Source organism: Genypterus blacodes, unplaced genomic scaffold (assembly GCF_046128005.1).
Source record: "Genypterus blacodes isolate CSIRO-AG114 ecotype Tasmania unplaced genomic scaffold, CSIRO-AGI_Gbla_v1 ptg000108l_1, whole genome shotgun sequence".
Classification (NCBI taxonomy): Eukaryota; Metazoa; Chordata; class Actinopteri; order Ophidiiformes; family Ophidiidae; genus Genypterus; species Genypterus blacodes.
This window is the reverse complement of record NW_027466912.1, coordinates 166651-187971: the sequence shown is the minus strand read 5'-3', so window position 1 is coordinate 187971 and position 21321 is coordinate 166651. Positions and strand designations below refer to the sequence as shown.

The window sequence follows — 21321 nt, the reverse complement described above, 5'->3', positions numbered from 1 at the left end:
CCTTTTGTATTTCACTTGATGTTCAATCAGGTTTTCTTATTATTATGTAATTATGATAACACTTTTTTCAATTCCTCTGCCACTATTTCTGACACACTGCTCTAATGTGTTATATTAGCTGCTGATCTGTCTGTGCCATGTAATGATGTAATGATGTACAACTGCTTGCTGTCGGTCCTACTGTCTGATAACATTAAAGGTGATACAAGTCTTTGATGCAATCCCAATGAGGACACTTGTATTCCCCTCCATTTTACATTAGTATGCAGTATTTAGGCAGCATGCAGGCAGACAAGGTGAACCAGGGTCTTTGTATGGGGATACAGAGCCTGCAGTCCTCATCATTACATACGAATATCATATATGTGATTCAACTACTAAATTGCTACTACTGACAGCTTTTACATCCTTCATACTGTAATTGTAGGAGGCAAACAGTTCCTGCAGATTGAACACATCAATTTTCCCTCTTTAATCTAATTGACCAGTTGTTGTTCACTGCTGTGTATTAATGAGGATACTACATGTAAAGGATGTCCACAATGAAAAACACGAGGATTTGCCAAAAAGTGAGTTTTGGGGATAACTGTGTTCAGGGTCAGATTTTGATGTGAAGGGTGGTGCTATATCATAAAAAGATACACACTATGGTGTAAACATTGACTTTATATTATATTTATTATTGTGTTTAATTGTCCATACAGGAAGAAGGTGGTCACCGATATCCAGGTGTGTTTCCGTGACATCCACTACATCCGTTTGATGTCGTAAAAATTCCGACAGTCCCTGGATGCCTCATCGGTGACGCTACATGGGTCCATATTACCTTCTTGTCAATAGCAGGTTGCCGAACAGAACACAGGCTAATCGTGTCCACGGATAATGTCCCACGCTTTTTGATTCACACCGACACCTGCGTTGGTTCGAGCGTCTCTACACGGGCAGGAAGAACCTCCGAACTTTAGAGACATGACGACGAGGTCGGAGAGAGAGAAAGCCCAGAAACTGAATGAGCAGCATCAGGCCATTCTGTCCAAACTGCTGAGAGAGCAAGACAACAAGTACTGTGCGGACTGTGAGGCTAAAGGTGAGCCGGCGAAACGTGCCACGATGTGTGTGTGTGTGTGTGTGTAAAAAGTGTGTGAAAACGTGAAAATGATGGTGCGAACGTAACAGCTGACGGCTAACCGCTAACGCTAGCGAGATGCTGCTTGCGGTGCAGTTTGTGATGGGTAGTCCGGCTCGCATCCCTTTGAATGCCTCACGTTCCGTTCCTTTATTTAAATTAAATAATTTTTTTACACAATGTGGTTGCTTTGTACGTGGCACACGGGCTATGTTTGTTTTGTTTGTGCAGTTACACTTAAAGACAACATTTACATTTTACGATATTTGTCCAATAAACCACAAAATATAGCACTTCCGTTTTTCACAATAAAATCTAAATAAAAACTTCCTGCTTCTGTAATAATAATAACGATAAATATGGATTACGGTAGATTGATAAACTTTGTGTGCTCCACTCAGAATTCAAGCAATACTTCATTCATAATCTCTTTCCAGTTTAACATATATTCACAATCGCGTTTTTTACAACCGTTTCCATCTAAAACGCTTGCGTTAGCTGGCTTGATTTTTTTTGATGAGCCTTTATTCTGAAAATCAATTGTCTTCCATTTCCCATTTTGTTTTAAATACATGTGGGTGACTTGACACAGTTGTCCGGCAGTATCGATGTCGTGCCCTTGTCGTGGATGTTTTATTTATGAGCGGAAAACACGCTTGTGTCGTGTATGTGACGTTCAATGTGCGTCTGTGAAGATACTCTCCGTCACATGCACAAGATATCAAGCAGCGCCTGTTTTAAAGATGTATTTAGTGTAAAAGGTAAAGTTGGCGAGCACTTACCCGGTGCATAGCGTGTAATCAAGTAACTAAACCTGAATTGAATTCTATTAGCGCCTTGTTCCAGGGCTGTGATGCATGTATACGGATAACACTAAAGACCACACTGTTCTATCCACCGTCTATCTTACATTACTGTTACATTACTCTCAACTAAGAAACTCTGAATTCCGATATTTGTTAGTGGCTTTGAACGTCACGTTGCGAGGCTACCTGTGACCGACCTGGAGCCCGGTTTGCATCATCGCCACCACGCGTGTGACGCAATCAGACATCAACAATCTGCACATGGGCAGATTGTGATATAATAATAACAAATTGGAACAAAAAGCAGGATTCGGTTTGATTATTACTCCAGTTTTAGAGTCATTGTGAAAAATACTTTGTGTATTTACAAATCAGTTTGTTGTTAACCACTTATTTCTAGTTGATGCTCTCTCTTTGTAGAAATATTTATGGTAGATTGGTGTTCATGTGGATGTCCATTTTTTGGTGATTAGTGTCTAAAACCTTGCTGGTTGTTTGTGGATGAATGCACACTGCTTCTTCTTGAACATGGACGTTTTTATTAGTTGCAGTGCTTTGGCTTTTATTGATTTCTAAAACAACACTTATCTCCATGGCTGATTCACCACTCACAGTTCATCTTGTTAGTTTGGTTGATCTATTTGGCTTCTCCAAACACTATCTGCCCTCTACATTGCTTGCAGCAGTCGGTGTGTGTGTAGATGAGGCTGCCGTGCTATGACCACTGCAGTGTGGTGACTCACCTTAGCCTCCCAGCTGTAATTCCACCCTCACTCCTATGTCTGGTCTGCCTTGGTTTTCTGCACACACTGCTCTATGTCTTTGTGTGTGTGTGTGTGTGTGTGTGTGTGTGTGTGTGTGTGTGTGTGTGTGTGTGTGTGTGTGTGTGTGTGTGTGTGTGTGTGTGTGTGTGTGTGTGTCCTCCTTGGCATTTAAGTTCATACAGTACTTGGAGTCTAGACAATAAATTTCACCTTACAGTCCTTTCGCCAATGTGACCCAAATGACACGCACACATACACACACATACCCTACTGGGTGTCAGCATTAGGATTTGTAGATCCTGCTGCTCTCAGCTGGCACACATTCTCCTCCGTGCTGGCACAGCAGATCTTGGCACGCAGGACGGCAGGACACTCAGCGATTTGACGACCTGTCCTTGCTCCATCTTTCCTGTCACATGTGTAAAATATTGGCACGGGCTCACACACTCATCCACCAGCCAGCCGACACGCAAACATTGACAATTCCCATGGTATGAGTTAAAGCCCATTTTAGCCTCTGAAAGACGAAAGATGACTTAGTATATCACTATAATGGAGAGAGTTACTGTTCAAGTGTCATGTTGGCCCTAAGTCACACAAATGCCAAACTGGCGTACTTGTATTCCAATGTCCTCAACACTTCAGGACATAAAGCTCTTTGCAACCCAAGCTGATATCTGTATATGTCTAAATATGTCTGTACATTGTGGTCCTCTAGCTTCGAGAGGTAAATTGAATATCCAGCTTATTCAACTAAAACAATGATGGCAGAGCTTCTATAGTCGTGCTTCTGCTGTTTATTTTGGTTGCTCAGTGTCTAATCGATGTCTTCTATTCTTCCACACAGTCTAGCTATGTCCTTTGCAAGAGCTATGAGGGGCTGAAGTCCATCTGAGCAGGACAAACAGAGAAGACAGGCATTTCTCCTTGTCCAGTCTTCCTCACTACTGCCCACACTTGCTCTTATTGGCCGTCAGGGGGCAGCGCCGCACTTTCTACCTTTCTTCCTTGCAGCATGCTCCTCTTCATCTCTGCCCCATCCTGCGCTGTATATTCCTGCAACCTTGGATAATTTAATGAAAGCACATTCTGCAGAGTTTAGGACACGAGCACAGATAAGCTTCGGTCAGCCGTCGTTTCCCATCACTAGAAATCAAAAGGAGGAATTTGTGTAGTAATTTCTTTTTACGACAAATCAATTGACTTATAGAGCTTTCACATGTTGTACATCGTACTCTGTAAAAGTTCAAGGGATGTCGTACTTTACAAGTAGGTGTGAAAGCAGCAGTACAGCCTGTAAGTAGGACAAAAAAAGGAAATGTGTATATTAAAGGGTAATTTGATTAAAAGTGATTCAAGTGGAGGAATGGTGGGGAAGGTGACTGATCCAGCAGCTGGTATGGAACCTCTGGATGTCAGTGGATATTCTCTGTTTCAGCACAGGTAAAGAGTTCTAAGCCTTATGAGCAGCTCAGTGGATTTGTAGAAGGGAAGTCAATCGGTCAGTCGTTCCACAAACATCAGCTTTTGTTGTATAAGTCGTAAGCTTTTCTTTACAGTGTGGCTGATCACAGAACAAGCTTTTTTTTTGTGATGTCGATATGTGATGCAATGCAAGACAAACTTAGCATTCAACTTACTTTTTAATTGGTTGTGGGGTAAGATGGCAGCACAGACTGCGGGTTTTGTCTGCAGGGAAGAGTACAACATCTTAGGAGTGGTTACCAGCTCTACTGTACTGTACTGCCACTCTCTATCACACACACACACACACACACACACACGCGCACATACGCGCGCACACGCGCGCACACATGCGCACACACGTCAGTCGTCGATCTGACTATCCTCAGGTTGACAGTTGGGGCTTTAATTTCATGCTTGGCTGGTTGTCCCCACACCCCCCCTCTGGGTTGGAAAGTTGTGCTGTCACTCATCCAGGCGTGCGTGCGTGCGTGCGTGCGTGTCGCAATGGACTTTGTAGTTGTCTTTGCATACACCTACGTGCGTGCCTACACCTGTCTGTGTGTGTGCATTAGCCTTTAATGCCACTCTGTGTCAGTGTGTGTGTGTGCCATTGTTGTTTAATCAGGTCAGCACTCTGCAAATGAGTGCCGGTGTGTTTGTATGTGTGTGTCTGTCTAAAGTTGTTGTAAAGATGTTGCTCAAACATCAGTCTAAGCCCTTGTTTGCTGGCTGAATATGTCTACAAATATGTGTTACCCATGAAGGAGTCATGTTATGAACATGGTGTACATCAGTCACGTTGATGCGTTTATTTGATGACTATCTACAGCCACAAACGTCATTCACTGTCAGATGAACACAGCATGGAGACACGGAACAGCAGATATCGGTTTGTTTACATCTGTCATCTAGAAATGACTGATAGATTCAGAAAAGTATAAAAATAGGCACTCAGATTATCTTAATACAGGCAGGTCCAGTGTGTCAGGACTAATTAAATAGAACAACCCTTTCCTTAGATCCCTTGTTGTTATAATACCTGTGAAAGTGTATTTTTGCTTTTGCTTATCAAATGCAATAAGCGTAATTAAAAATGATAGATGATTGTTATCTGTTAATCTCTGTAATGTGATTTTTGAAAAGGAAAACCAGCCGATCAGTTCCGCTTGGGGGTCGCAGAGGAGTTTTAGCATATTGCGGATGAAAGCGCGCGTCTTTGTTCAATAGAGAACCTTATATTTGGGGTACAATTTGTGTGTGTGTGTGAGCCGGCGCCGTTCGTCCCGCTAAATATGATCCGACCTGCTGCACTACTCAATTGATTTCTCTAATAGAGGCAGCAGAGGGTGAGATTCTATTATAGGAGTCCACAAAACTTCAATGACTTTGGATGCGCCGCAGTCTACGAAAACAAGTTCCCAGCCTCTGTATGTTCACATTTGTATTTGAGAATATGCAATGATTTCCAGGCTTTCCCATGGTATGAGTTTTTTTTTTTAGAATGAGATTATCCCAAAGTAGACCTACTGATTCTGCATTCAGGAGACGAGAGTCCAGCTTACAATGGCTGATCAGGTTGTTTTAGGTTTAACGTTCAGTCATCCCTGTCTTAATGCTCCTCTAGGCCGTCTAGTGCACTAGGGCCACTGCATTAACACATTGATGCTCTCATCCTGAACTGGGGGGAATCCCGCTGGACTTTGCTTTTTACCGACTGGCCAGAACACACCACCACTACCTAGCCTGCCGCCGCTCCTCCTTCCTTTTGCATTTATTCTGTGCCAGGTCGCTTCCTCACAGATTTGTATTCCTTTTGCGTTTGAATGTATTCTCACGTTGAGCTCTTAAACGCCGGCTCCACCAGTGCGCATGAATATATAGTTCTAATCCTGGACTTTCCATGCGTCTCTCAGTTTAGTGTCCTGTTGTGTGAATGCTACATCAGAGCCTTTTGACTGTGCAGCAGGAGATTAGGTTCTGTCCAAAACATCAATGTATTATTAGCTGTATATTGTTGATTTGTTTGGTAAGATGAAAGCCGTAGTTTGAATTGAATGAATTGAGGATATTTAATGTTTTTTCAAATCATCTACTTCAGATGGATGAGGCAGCCTCTTAAGGGCTAGTTAAAAATGGTTTCAGCTTCTCTGCTTGTGCGACTGTTCCATAACTGGACGCTTGTTTGATAAACCGATGAAGATAAAGATCTAACTTGGAAGATGAAGAAGATGAAGCTGAGAAGTGGCCTGTGTGGAGATTAGGCCCCGCCCCCATGCCAGCATACAATCTGCTGGTTGGCATTCTAGTGCAGGGTTGAAAACATGATGTGCATCGTCATCGTGTTTTGGCACTGTACTTCCCCATGAAACCTTGGAGTTGCTGTAGGCGGGACGCCGGCGTCTCAGACATGACTGCTGTCACGTTGTTTTGTCTGCTTGTCCCGAACAAAATGACTTGCAAAGTTATTTATAGCCGCAATTGCAACTTTCACAAAAGGATCAGGATGACGTTCTGTCACATTTTGCTTCCCTACTGCTCCGGTCATGTGAAGAATTTTAATTTTGCTTGATCAACTATAATTACAGCCCTGCTTTGTTGATTACACTGGTGTCGCCGCAGGAACAAATGAGAACAAGTGCAATTTTAAAGCAGAAATTCACTCTTTTGGGTTTTCCTCTCTCCTCTTCCCCCTCGGTCTGTCTCCGTCTCTCGCTCTCTCTCTCTCCATCCAGGTCCACGATGGGCATCATGGAACCTGGGGGTGTTCATGTGCATCCGCTGTGCTGGCATCCACCGCAACCTGGGCGTTCACATCTCCAGAGTCAAATCTGTCAACCTGGACCAGTGGACCTCTGACCAGATCCAAGTATGCATGCAGACACACACACACACACATACAATACACAGGTGAAACAGATGTAGGTGTGCTCCCTAAATGGAATGTAGTCATGATTAATGTGATGAAATACACCTTGACTTTATGACCTCTAACATGGAAATTCCCTTTTTAAGGTCTCTTTTGCCTGTTTGATTTGAATGCACACACACACACACACACACACACTCACACACACACACACACACACACACACACACACACACACACACACACACACACACACACACACACACACACACACACACACACACACACACTGCATAATAATTGCAGGTCAACATTCAGTATGCTCTACAATGTGCAATATATACATGACCCACATAGGGGACACACACACACACACACACACACACACACACACACACACACACACACACACACACACACACACACACACACACACACACACACACACACACACACAAACACACACACATAGGGAATAATGATGCAAGCGTTCCAGGTACTACAATTAGGCGGTGTGAAGATGTAATATAGTAAACAAGCCTTTCACACTGATTAGATTACACATCATATATTAGAAAGAGAAGTGTGTGTGTGTGTGTCTCTGAATCTCACCTGAGTATGTGAGTAAATGATTTAATAATGTAGTGATTAACTTAATTCCTCCTGTTGTTTGAGTGTGTACATTTATTCCTCCTGTTGTTTGAGTGTGTACAGAAAGGTGTGAGTCTGTGTGTGTGTGTTTATCTGTGTCTTGAAGGCAGTGCCTATCCATCAGCCCGGTGTGGGTAGAAAGGGTCTCTCTCTGAATGTTAATCACTGTGTTCAATGACTAATTAATTCTGGATGGCTGATTATTCTGACTCCTTCTCCTCTACTTCTCCTATCATCACCCCATTCATCACCCCCCTCTTAATTTAGCCTTGACACATACGGCCAGTGTGTCTTTCATTACGTGTGTGTGTGTGCGTGCACGTGTGGAGGAGAGCAGTCGCCTCAGTGGGGAAAAACTGAGTGGAATGCAAATGCGATGCCGTGGAGATGATTTGAAAGAAGTTGCAGTGTGTGTGTGTTTGTCTGTCTGTCTCTGTGTGTCAAGTCATCTTACTGACACGTCTCTTGTCTTTCCCGTCTGTTCTGATAGAGTATGGTGGACATGGGGAACTGCAAGGCCAGACAGCTGTATGAAGCTCACCTACCGGAAAACTTCAGACGGCCACAGACGGACCAGTATCCTCTTTTCGCGTTCGTTTCCATCTTTATCGACCTCCGTTTCGCACCATCAAAACTTGCAAACTGTTGACGACATGGTCACTTTGCACATTGAATGAATGCCGACCTACTGTTTCCTATAACATGGATCTATCGTTGGATCAAGTGAGGGGAAATTGCAGTACGAAAGCAAACTCATTAGGATCATCAAACACGAGCTCCTCCTGTATAGTGTGTGTGTGTGTGTGTGTATGTGCAGCAGTCTGACAACACACTCCAACTTGCCCTTTTCCGCGATATAAGACAAGACAGCTGCGAGGTTAACATCGCAGCATATGTTCATATTTCCCCCACACTAAATCGAAATAAATAATCTCCCTGTTTGCAATGCTGCTCTAATGCCCTATCTTGTATCTGGCAGGCCCATTTGTGCGGGTGGTCATCATTCTTCAGTCCTTTTGAAGTCCATTAGTAGTTCTGACAGCAGCGCCTCTGGCTGAAAACAGTAGATAAGAGACCCAGGATTAGGGCAGCCACTGTCTGCGTGTGTGTGTGTGTGTGTGTGTGTGTGTGTGTGTAGTAGCGTAGTGTACATGTAGATGCACATTAATAGACAGGCCCACTATTTAATCTGTAGTTATGTATTTAAATGAGGAAATTAGGTTGATTTTCTCTGACTTCTTTGTGATTGGGATTTCGTGTGTGCGTGTGTTTCCTATAATATTTTCCTAATGTTTAATCCATTAGAGTGGACTCATATTTCAACGTTTTCAATTAATTTCCTTCCTGACGTCCTTACTTACTTTGGACTGGGGCCAATATTTTGGGATGTATTCTTGTATATCCACTCACTGTATCTGGAGTTTTCCAAAAATAGCAGTACTTTAAAAATGACATCTCTTGTTGTAGACAGGCATTCAGGGTAGCAGTCAATGTAAAGGCAAGCGTTTCACAGTGCAATACATATTTAGATAAACTCCATTACATCAGAACGGGACAATACTTACTGGAGCAGAAATGATTTATATAAAATGTCAATACGGGCCCCCTATATCTTTCTCCCTGGTGTGCCAAGTGCATGTAATCATAACCAACATTGAGCTACGCCACTCATTACCACATCAATACAGCAAGTGTGGAGTTTGAGATGCAGCTCCAGCAATTCCTCCATTCCAGATCCGTGTTGCAGTTTGACCGGCATGGGTGATCATCATTTTTTAATCTTTCAAATCTGTTACTCAAGTCTAACCGAAAATGTTGCTGCAGAGGTAGAGAGATACTGCAAGACGGTCAGGATTGCTGGGTGTGTACTCTCTCTATGTATTTGTCCTGCAATCAAAAATGTGATTACGTCATATACAGGTACATCTCAAAAAATGTGAATATCATGAAAAAGTCCAATATTTTTTGTCACTCATCTCAGAAAGTGAAACTCATATATTATATAGATTAATGACACATAGAGTGAAATATTTCAAGCCTTTATTTCTGGAAATTTTAAAGATTATGCTTACAGCTAACAGAAACGCAAAATTCAGTGTCAGAAAATTAGAATATTTACATAAGATTGATTATTTAAAAAAAAAAAAGAAAAAAATATAGAATAATAGATATTTTAAACAGAAATGTCAGGCTTCTGAAAGAATGTTCATTTCTATGCACTCAATACTTGGTTGGGCCTCCTTTTGCATGAATTACTGCATCAATGTGCCGTGGCATGGAGGCGATCAGCCTGTGGCACTGCTCAGGTGTAATGGAAGCCCAGGTTGCTTTGATAGCGGCCTTCAGGTCATCTGCATTGTTGGGTCTGGTGTCTCTCTTGACAATACCCCATAGATTCTCTATGGGGTTCACGTGAGGCGAGTTTGCTGGCCAATCAAGCACAGTAACACCATGGTCACTCAACCAGCTTTTGGCAGTGTGGGCAGGTGCCAAGTCCTGCTGGAAAATGAAATCAGCATCTCCATAAAGCTTGTCAGCAGAAGGAATCATGAAGTGCTCTAAAATTTCCTGGTAGATGCCTGCATTGACTGTGGACTTCAGGAAACACACTGGACCAACAGCATCACATGACATGGCAGCCCAAATCATCACGGACTGTGGAAACTTCACACTGGACTTCAAGCAACGTGGATTCTGTGCCTCTCCACTCTTCCTCCAGACTCTGGGACCTTGATTTCCAAATGACATGCAACATTCACTTTCATCTGAAACGGGGACTTAAGCAACAGTCCAGTTCTTTTTCTCCACAGCCCAGGTAAGACGCTTCTGGCGTTGTCTCTGGTTCAGGAGTGGCTTGACACGAGGAATGCGCTTTATGGAGATGCTGATTTCATTTTCCAGCAGGACTTGGCACCTGCCCACACTGCCAAAGGTACCAAAAGCTGGTTCAGTGACCATTGTGTTACTGTGCATTGATTGGCCAGCAAACTCGCCTGACGTGAACCCCATAGAGAATCTATGGGATATTGTCAAGAGGAAGATGAGAGACACCAGACCCAACAATGCAGATGACCTGAAGGCCGCTATCAAAGCAACTTGGGCTTCCATTACACCTGAGCAGTGCCACAGGCTGATCGCCTCCATTGATGCAGTAATTCATGCAAAAGGAGGCCCAACCTAGTATTGAGTGCATAGAAATGAACATTCTTTCAGAAGCCTGACATTTCTGTTTAAAATGTAAATATTCAGATTTTCTGAGACACTGAATTTTGCGTTTCTGTTAGCTGTAATAATAAAGGCTTGAAATATTTCACTCTGTCATTAATCTATATGATATATGGGTTTCACTTTCTGAGATGAGTGACAAAAAATAAAGGACTTTTTGATATATATATTCTTTTATATATATGATATTCAAATTTTTTTAGATGTACCTGTACATCCACTCAAAACGATTCACTTACTCTCCTTAATTCCTATTAATCAAAGTTTTAAAGTGCATGTAAACGTACTGTGTGCCGTAGTACATGCATGTTTCTGATGTGTGTGTGTATGGATGTATGGAGTTGTTGGGCATCGTTTCAGTCCTTGACCCCCGGCCATCAGAGCAGTGGAGGTCTTCATCCGAGACAAGTACGAGAAGAAAAAATACTTGGACATGGACGCTCTGGCCACAGCTACAGTGAGTATCAACAACAACAACAACAACACACCTTCACACCAGGAGGGAATTAGATTTTCTACCTTTTAAAGTTCTGCCCTGTCTTTTCATATCTTTGGAACAAATGCCAACTAGTAGCAGTTTTTGTTTTTCTATGGTCAAATCTACATGAACAATATTTTAGGGAAACATGTTTGAGTGCTTTCCCTTGCCTGTCCCCCACTTGACTTTTCACAAGAACCTGAAAATGTATGATAAAGACTATATGAGTGTGTTACCGAGTGTGCCCATTGTTGTTTTCAGTCGATTCTAAAGTGTTTTAATCACATTTTGGAGCTCTTCCTTGCCTAACACATTTGAGTTCCAAATACTGATGTTGCTGTGCCAATGCCACTTATTTGGCATTTGGAGATGCCAAACCTCGCTCATTCAGGTGTCAGTCAATAGGTGTGTGTGTGTGTGTGTGTTTGCATGTGTGTGACAGCTGCAAAACAAAAACACGGCTATACGTGGATGAAGGAGGGGAAAAGGATGTTTTTGTGGAGGTGTTGTACGTGGGTGGATGAGAGCAAATCTTTTCTTGCGAGATTATCAGTGTGAGGTGTGTGTATTCAATGTGCTTAAGCGTGTGGGTTGGTTGTACCCCATGAGTTATGTGTGGCTGTGCGTGTGTTAAGCCAATCTAATCTCAAATAATGAATGTGTGTTTACAGTTAAAGCTTCCTCCGCTCTCCACAAACCCTGTGGATAATTAAGCCTGCTTGTACTTTGCCTTTGTGGTCTGAGCCGTACGTAAAGGATGAATGTATGTACCAATGTGAACAACAACCGGAGGAAGCGGCTAATAAATGATATTAGAAGCTGGTTATCAGAGCTGGTTTGAGTCATTCAATTTTAGGAACATTTTAAAATGGTATTGGAAAGCAATTCGGGGGAAAAATTACAAGAATTGTCAAAAATAATGGAGGTTCCCATGGATTGCACCAAATAGTCATCTTTTAATTTACTGCGATTATCAGTGCTGCTGTCAATTAAGTAGCTGCTAGAATAGTCCAAATGGACTCTACCGCTCTCTCTCTCTCTCCATCCCTCTCTACATATATCCCTGGGATCATGTCTCATTTTATTTCCCTGTTTTTCCTTTTTCATAACTTCTTTCTCTCTCCCTCTCTCTCCCCCTGTTTCTTGGGTTTTCTCTGAAGCGATGCCAGCAGCCAGACTGTGATCTAGGATCTGTTTCTGCCACCCACACAGACGGCTTCGCTTTTATATGCAAATTAATTATTAAAACAACTCATTATCACCCTAAGCAGTTGTGTGCAGATGGGAGAGGAGGCAGAGAGGACTGACAACAGTAACCCTGAGCTGCTGCGTGCATGCGTGTGTGCGCGCGCGTGTTTGTGTGTCTTCATGCGTTGGAGCTCGACGGAGGAATTTGTTTGTGTGATTTATTTGATGAGCGCTTATCGGAGAGTAGCGGTTTGTGCCTTTGACACATCTTCACAAGGGTTCCACCAAGAAAGGGGTTCACATTTGCATGCAAACAAATTAGGCTGATGAATTGGAAATCTTTTAATTGGAACTAATGAGAATTGTGTTGCAGTTTGATTGATATGTTTAATATATTTTCCAGAGAACTGATCATTGATATACTCGGGATAACATCAAGCAGAAACAAATCAAATGCGTAGTCCCACTCTTTGTCTTGTGTAGTAGTTATACTGTGGTTAAACATAGATATTTTATTGTCAACAATATAAAGAATGTGGAAAATGGAAACTTTCCTTCCAATACAAGGAAGATTGTCTGGGCAGCACATGCAGTGTAAGCTCTTGTACACGTGATATCAATTTGTGTGCAAGTGTGTGTGTGAGAAAGAGAAACAAAAGAAGCGAACGAGTAATACAATGTTGCTTCATTGTAACCGACGGCTCGCGCTGTACAGCATGAGCTCATTGAATGTTATTTGTATTCTTAGTCTGTGAGCTACACATTATTCCATTGTTACTGGAAACCAAACAAGACGTTACAGCGAATCTTTGCAAACCCTCCGTGATGGCCGCAGTGATTGGCCTGGAAATGTCACAAGAGCAACACAGTCACCCTAAAGGAACACCACACACCCCCCCCCCCGTGTTAGTCATAAATAAGGCTACTGTCTTGGGTGTCCACTGTACTTGCTCGTGTCCTCTGTGTGACTGTATTCAGCGTGTGGCAGCTCAGTTTACTCTCACCGTCCCACTGATGAACAGTTCAGCTTCAGAGTTGGGTTCTGTGTTTTTGTTAAGCATGCATTTCCTAGGGTCACCAATTTATCTGTTGAGATAAATGGTGTGTGTAGACCCCCAGTACAAACAGAGGAGTCCATATTTTTAACTGTGCATTTTCCTCTCATTGTTATTTATCTGATATGTTATTTCAAATTGTTCCAGAGTTCACGTCCAACAGAATAAGTTGAGCGTAGCAAGCTATGGCGCTCTCCATGCTTAAGTAAAAAGGAATCGTTTTGCTCGTTCTCATTTTCCGCCCCTGACTCGCACACACTGGCATCTCACAGAGATTGCAATGCATTATTTAGAGTGTTTGTGTTGAATGGCTGTTAAAATTTGTCCCACTTACACAAAAAAAATTACTGCAAATTGGGGTAGATAAAATATAAAATTAGGTCCCTCTTCAAACACGGAGCCAAAGTAAAGTTGCCAGCTTTACTTTGAAGATCATAGAGAAACCGTTGCTGCTGCAATTTGGGGGCAATAGACCACTGGACTGGATTGTTGCTGTAATGGATCTGCTTTGCTTCCTGCTTGCATTATAGTTTATTCTGTATATATTATAGTACATATTTACACTTCTGCTTGGATGCTAACTGCATTTCATTTGCTTGTACCTGTACTTTGCTCAATGACAATAAAGTTGAATCTAATCTAATTTTGCAAAGCAGCTGAATAGGGTAGGCCTACGCTTCTGTACTTTAACATTGGCCATAGTGGTGCTACTTGGAGAGGCAAATATTTTCTGAGGTGGTACCTGATGTATAAAGTTTGAGAACCACTGATATAGATGTTTGGTGTAGCATCTGTCCTCCAATGCCCAGTGAGTCTAGCAAACACAAGTGGCCACACACACACACACACACACACACACAGGTCAGTTTCTGTCCACCTTTCCCACCCCAGTGGAATGACTGAATTCAGGTCTCTGTTCGTCTGTCGCTGCCTCAAGTGGTGCACGTACCATCACGTTAATGCAAATCCATTCAACCACTGCTGAGCCTCTCTTATTCTCATTGCTCCAGTCTCGGTATGACAGTTCCATATTACTTCAGCCAGTTTCCTGTAAGAGCGAGCATTAAGCTGTTCAAGGTCTAGCCAGCAGACAGGTTTCAGAGGAGATGTTAGCTATCTTCCTCCCTCACTATCAGTACCCAGCACAGCAGTGAGCCAGACCACTATCTCAACTCTTAATATCTATCCCAACCTCTGTTCATCCGCTTTCACCCAGCTTGCGCTACTCCTCTTGTTATCAATCCTCTCTTTATCATCTCTGCCCCCCACTCTCCCTGTTTTCCCTTCAACCCCCTCCTCCTCCCCTCCAGCCTCCCTGCCTCTTTATCTTCTTCATCAGTCCATTTATGCCTGTTTAGTGCTGCGCCAACATCTCCAGGAGCGTCACAGTCTGAAGAGGTGGAGGTTTTGAGAGAGGAATAACACCCAAAACACATCAACTAGTAGGGACTAGAAAATGCCTTGAATTCAGTTTTTGGTTGTTCTGCGTTCACCGCCACAGGCTATAAGAGCAGACTCTCTTTTGATGGCTAGAACAGTTGAGGAGGAAGACTGGGACAGATGAAAAATTTTAAGATTTCTCCTTCCTGCACTCAGAGAGAAACAGTAAAATGTTGGTTTCCACCCTTAGGTAATTTTGAGAGGAATGGAGCAGCCAGTGAGAAGAAAAACGAGGGGGGTGGGATGGAGTCGAGGCATTGATGTTAGAGCTGTTGTAAGCTCGCCCTCACTGTGAACACATCTTTCCCGGCTGGCTTTAAAAGCTGCTAAAGGCAAAAGTAGACTTGCAGAAAAATGGACTTTGTCTTTGTGTTCTCTTCTTCGGATGACTCCCCCTGGCTGTAATTACTACAGACGCCACATGGCTGGTTGCATCACCAGTCAGGGGCCAGTGGGCACAGCTCAAATCTTTGCTTGATTTGCTACCACTTCAAGCCATTTTAAAACAACCTTCAAGTAAAAAAAGAATCTTCTATTCATTGGATTTGTGACCGTTCTGGGTTCCCTGCTGACACAAAATGGCATTAAAAGAACATATTTGAAGGACTCTACTGTGTCCACTGGGCTGCTATTTCGTTGTTTACTCTCATGAAAGTATACGGGCGCCGTAATTAATAGGGTGCAGTCCAGATTGTGGTACTCAAACGGTTAATGGGTAATAAAAATGTTGTCACCACCTCAGATCTGAGATGGTGGTGATGTCACCATGCACTACAAATGTGTCTAGATCATGAATTGGTTGTAAGAGAGATCATACTTTTGGACACATGGTGGTCTTGTCTCATACAATCATCAAAACATTTTATGCCTCCATAATTTTCCCTCATAAGACAAACTGGTAGAGCTAAAAATAGAGATGGTTCCCTTTACTCTCTGTCCCTTTCATTGTTTATTTGGATTGGAATATGCAATATTGTTCCCCCCCCCCCCCCCCCCCCCCCCAACCCATTTCTGTGGAGACGCAGCAAGTGGAGAGACGAACCATGAGGGAGCGAGCTGAAGCTGTGGTGCATGCAGACAGCCAGATGGCAAAGAATAAACAAAGGGCTGATAAAGACAAGAAGCTAACTGTTTACTTAATTCTTTTAACTGACGTGGAATTACAGAAGGATGTTTAGAGGCTCTATGGTTGGATGGATGATGTCAGATTTGATTGTCGGGACAATGTGTACACTGTGACATAGTCTAAAATGATGAGTGCTGTGTGTGGTCGCTGTTTGGTAGAAATCACAAACGTAAGCCTATCTTAAAAGCATTATCTTTGTTCTTTTCTTGTGTTTTAAGTAGTAGTAGTCGTAGTATGCCATGCATACAAATGTGTATTGGGAATTGCCTTTGTTAAAATGTTCTTTCTGTTCCCTCACTTTGCCATCAATTCCTCCATGATCTCTTTGTTGTTCTGCCCATCTGGCTCTGTAATAATCTCTGTCTGCGGAGAAATTCATATTGAGCTCGGCTGCTTTCCATCTGATAAGAGCGCAGTGTCTGTGCACTTTAATGTGCATGCAGATGCGCGTTTAAAAACTTGAATCCAACAGAAAACAACATACACTCGCAAATTTATTTTGGAGCTGCCAGCTGTGATGCATATTGATATGGTGCCAGTGATAAGAGACGACTGACTCCATTCCATTGATTGATTGTAAAACGTGACAGACACTGATGGAATTTGGTCTTGGTGATTAAGTGATTTGATGAGGACGACAGAATCTGAATCACTAGTCGGGGAAGACGCCTTTACTTTATGATCGCCTCCCTCTTCTAAAAAAAAAACCAAACAGTTCGCCTCAAGCTGTGCTCACAGGTCAGAGGCAGGTTAATGGAGGTCGTCTACCCACTAGAACTGTGTGTGTGTGTGGGTCTGTCTGCGAGACCTCATTTTGACATCCCCCTCTCTGTGCAGCTGAATATAACCCTGGCTTGCAGCAACTACTGAAGCAAGGATGTCTCTGCTGTTGCGGAGAAAATCCTCCTTCATTCCCTCTAATTAACTCTCTCTGCTTGGCTCTCCTCTTGATGATGCCTCTCCTGATTTTTATTCTGCTCTCCTCTTTCTTGTTTATTCACATTTCTCTCTCTCTCTCTCCCGTTCCTCTGTCTCTTAGTTTTACTCTTTGTGTTTGTCTTGCTTTTGCCTCCCCAGCAGAAGTCATCTGAAGCTGCTCCCCCCTCCACCTCACCGTCCCCCCAGGGTGACGGGAGCAGACAGGAGGTACAGGTCTCCCCTTTGGTGTGGCTTTGCCTTGCTGTGGTTGTGTGTCTTGCTGTGTCGTTGCCTTCGTCTCTTGTGTCATTGTGTTGTTTGGCCAAGTCATGAGCCAGAAAAGCCAATTAATTGGTCACGAGTAGACGTTTCCTTTCTTTTTTTGTCCCTGCGGAGGTTTATATGATAATATGAGAAATTGGATGATGGCCTCAGGCGAAACATCATTTTTGTATTGTTAGTATTTTTTGTCTCTTGTGCCTGTGTCAAACAAACCCAAGCCATACCAGAGAACAGCCACACCTTTAGTTAGTTCTCTGCCGCATAGTATACACATTGATGTGCAATGAATGTCAACATTTTGATGGATGTGTCGGCTCTAGCCGCCATAAATAACGAGGGCCGATCAATCCTGAGCCGAGCATCGACAGATATCACTCACACACGCTGCAGTTTTTCTTCCTGTTCAACATGATCTCATCCAAACTCCTGCCAGCTACAGTGGGATGTTATCCATATTTCATAGATTCCTTCTAGTTTCCACCTTGAGCCTTTTGCGTGTTTGGGGAGAGATTGAAATTCTAATTCCATCTTGTACCAATCACAGGATCATTTGAAGTCATTTGCCTCAAAGTAATGCCGTTTAGAAATTATATTTTTTATTACAGCCCTTTGTTCACTTTATGTTCACGTTATCTGTCGGGCTCAGATCTTTCGAATCATCCCCTGTAATAATGTTGTTAAATTTTGATGTCAGTCCTGCTGTTTGAACATGTGCTGCGATGAGCATTGACCATAATGCTTTGCACCCATGCGTCGGGTTTGGTCTTTCAGGTTACACTGGTGGTGCTGACATGAAGTGATTCCATCGCTAAAGTTGGAAACCCAGCCGACTTGATATGTGGAGCAGGATGCCATTTGTAATTTGCTGTGTTTTATTAGTCATGATCAGATTGGAGTATAATAGCCTGTTAATGCTGCCGGAGCAAATTGGCCAGTGCTAGCCTCATTAGCTGAGAGTTAATGGAGTTAGAGACTTGGTGCTTGCCAGAGCCTGAAAGATAATATACTCATCTCTCTGAGGGATATGTCAACAAAGAATCTAACCCAAACATAGCCAACTTGCTGTAACTATGCAACAACATTCAGTCAGCTATTATTGAATTCAGGTAATGGAGGAATAAACTCCATTTGAAGATGTAACCACACAACAAAACAGTGTCTGTATTGTTGTGCACATACAAAACAGTAACAATTGTTGCATGGAATAATGATTTGTAGGTCTTCTGTTAGAAAGTCACAAAAAATGTAAATCAAGTTGTTTTATGTTCCAGGCTTCTTGCGTTTTTAGTTCCATCAGTCATTCCATTTGCATTTGAGAAGTTGGTCAATTGCCACAAGATAGCGACTTCCGAATAATGGATGCTCTCAATTTTGATTCTGATTGGCATCCTGACAAATATTCTCTACCTATGCAAAAGTTCTCATGTGAAATAGTCATTTCAACATATGTATAAAAACAGAACAGCTGAAAGTAGCTGGATTGAGACACGGGGCGAGTGAGACAGAAACAGACTGTTATTGTGGCCATAATGGCTCGTTTGCAGGCTAAGCTGAAGCTTTCTTTTCGGCATCCTGACATTCATTAGCTAAAGCCTGTTTGTGACTGGCATCAGCACCAGCTCATTTCCATACAACCAAGCAAGACAGAACCATTAACCTGAAAACACTACATCAACTCTCCGTATGCTAATAATGCATGCACATTAAATGTGCATTGAGAGTGCATTAAAATCACATTAGAAAATGATATCGAATGGTTTTTCCCTCTGTTATAAGGTAGAATAAATCACTACCATTAGGGCCTCTGCTTCCTCCTACATGATTTCACCATGGATGCCAATTTGTGATTTAATGGAGACAGAGAAGTGCTTTCTTTTTGCATACTGAAGCTAAGTTATCCACACGTTGTCCGTTTAGGTGCTGGAGTACAGCAATGTAATGTAAGTCTCTGAAATGTCTAACTACATCCGTACTGCAGATGGTGTAACGTAAACCCTATGAAATCATCCACTGGAATAATTTACATGCATATTTGTATCATTGTGTATTAGTAACAGGATGATTCTTTTTGAAATAAAAACTGGAACTGATCCAGATTAGTCCTGCCCACTTAGAAAACTGATTGGTCCCACATGGATTACCTGTAGGATGCCTGTAATTTAAATGGATTTTAAAATGTCACATTAATTAGAACGAGCCCAAATAAGTATGAATATGTATTATTTTCAGTGTAATCCTGACATTCAAAGGGGTTCTTTAGTCTCCTGTGATCTCAATGATGCCTCAGAGGCTTTGCCAGGAATAGAATGTTGAGGGGGGGATCTAGTCTACATGTATATTTATGGGGGTGTTGTTGAGGGTTAACTGTTATCTGTATCAGTATTCCAAAATATCGAGGCCTCACAGTATACGTGTTGGGTTTATTGATTCACTTTAATAAGTTAAGACGCTTGTGTTTTACCACACAGTCTGTTTGTGTGTGTCTCCACAGAAGGAACGTGAGAAGAAACGTGAGGAGAAAAAGAAGGAAAAGGACGCAAACAAAGTGGAGAGACCAAACAATACCAAGGTATAACTAGAATTAGATGCAACAGTAATACCTTTTAGAGTATATGATATTAAAGAAGAATAGGTCAAGTTGATGAACTTGAACACTTAATACAGAAGCTCATCATCAGCGTCATCTAAAGGGAACTGATTAAATGATTAAATGAAAACAGTAGCAGGTATCATAGGCATATGCTAATACGAATAATCTGACTACAGTTAGTGCCAGCTATGAAAACACAGAGATTAGATATTCTGTTTTATGACAGCGATGAATCATCTATGTGTGGTAGCGCTCTGTAGGCTTTTACAATCAGTAGTTGTTAGAACACCTGTATATAACCAGTAGCGATAATAGAAATGAAGGTGAGAGAGAAACATTATGGATCTTCAGAGAAATGTAGCATCCCTACAGGTTATTGATCACGCTTTATGTTTGCTATTGTGTGAGCTTGAATGAAATGCTGTTTTCTTTGTGTGTGTCAGTGTAGTGTTATGATGCATGGTGTGTGTCGGTACAGAGGCTGGGACCTTATTCTGTTGCTTCATCTCTGGTACAGGAACTCAATTCTCAAGGGAAACTCCTCATAAACATTCATGATGTTCGTTGCTGCTTTGGTTTTACTCAGCGCATCAGTGTGCATCATTTCCCCTTTATTCACAGAAGCGTAAACGTTCTCATATTAACCAGGATGCACCTTAAAAAATGCGGCCCTATTACCTGTCGCTGCTCGGAAAACGGCTTACTGGTGTTTGAATTTGCTGCGCGGCTTCATGCAAGATGTTCTTTGTTACCCCGAGCCCTTTTTGGCAGAAAACGTGCAACATGTCAGCTGCTGTTATGCAGCAGAGCCCCGGCTGTTGTCATACTTGGCTAAATTTAGTTAGTTTAATATGTAGCTGACGTGAAGGACTGCCTACCTACTGCCTACAGAATGAACTGAAACTTGTATAGCATGGTTACTCAAAGTGAAGTCTGACATTAATGATCCGATTTCTTTTTGAACAATGGTCAGACGTCGTTCTTAGATACGGTAAGTGCTGAAATAAATGCCCTTTACAGGTATGACAAGAATAATTATGTATGAGTCATTATAGCTTTGGTTGATGTTCAGCTACAGGCTTCCATAACAGACTTCACTGAATGTGTGTGTGTGTGTGTGCGGGTGCGTGTGCGTGTGGTGTGACTTTACATGAATTCATTTTCCGTTTTGGGCTGAATGTGTGTGTTGAGAGAGAGAGAGAGACCCTATGCGTTTCTGGGTCAGGGGTTGTGAATCCAAAGTATTTCAATGGCGTGCGAAGCAGTGAGGGAATATCGCAGCTCTTAGCTATGCAGGTAGCTGTGTGTGCGCTCGCTGATGCTCTACAGGGAACAGATA

At 42.4% G+C, this 21321-nt stretch overlaps 1 protein-coding gene across 4 annotated transcripts in view; it reads left to right on the top strand.

Moving 5' to 3' along the window:
• The first annotated feature begins 783 nt into the window (after window positions 1-783).
• Window positions 784-21321, top strand: part of LOC143008943 (stromal membrane-associated protein 1-like) — a 57903-nt gene continuing 37365 nt past the window's right edge. For 3 of the 4 annotated variants that reach the window (XM_076160920.1, XM_076160918.1, XM_076160917.1), the window contains exons 1-5: window positions 785-1087; window positions 6896-7029; window positions 8171-8256; window positions 11287-11362; window positions 19884-19961. In XM_076160920.1, the coding sequence (XP_076017035.1) occupies window positions 970-1087; window positions 6896-7029; window positions 8171-8256; window positions 11287-11362; window positions 19884-19961 (492 nt within the window). In that variant the 5' untranslated portion in view covers window positions 785-969. Of the gene's footprint in view, window positions 1088-6895; window positions 7030-8170; window positions 8257-11286; window positions 11363-19883; window positions 19962-21321 lie in introns of all 4 variants that reach the window. The other variant, XM_076160919.1, reaches the window with a different exon arrangement.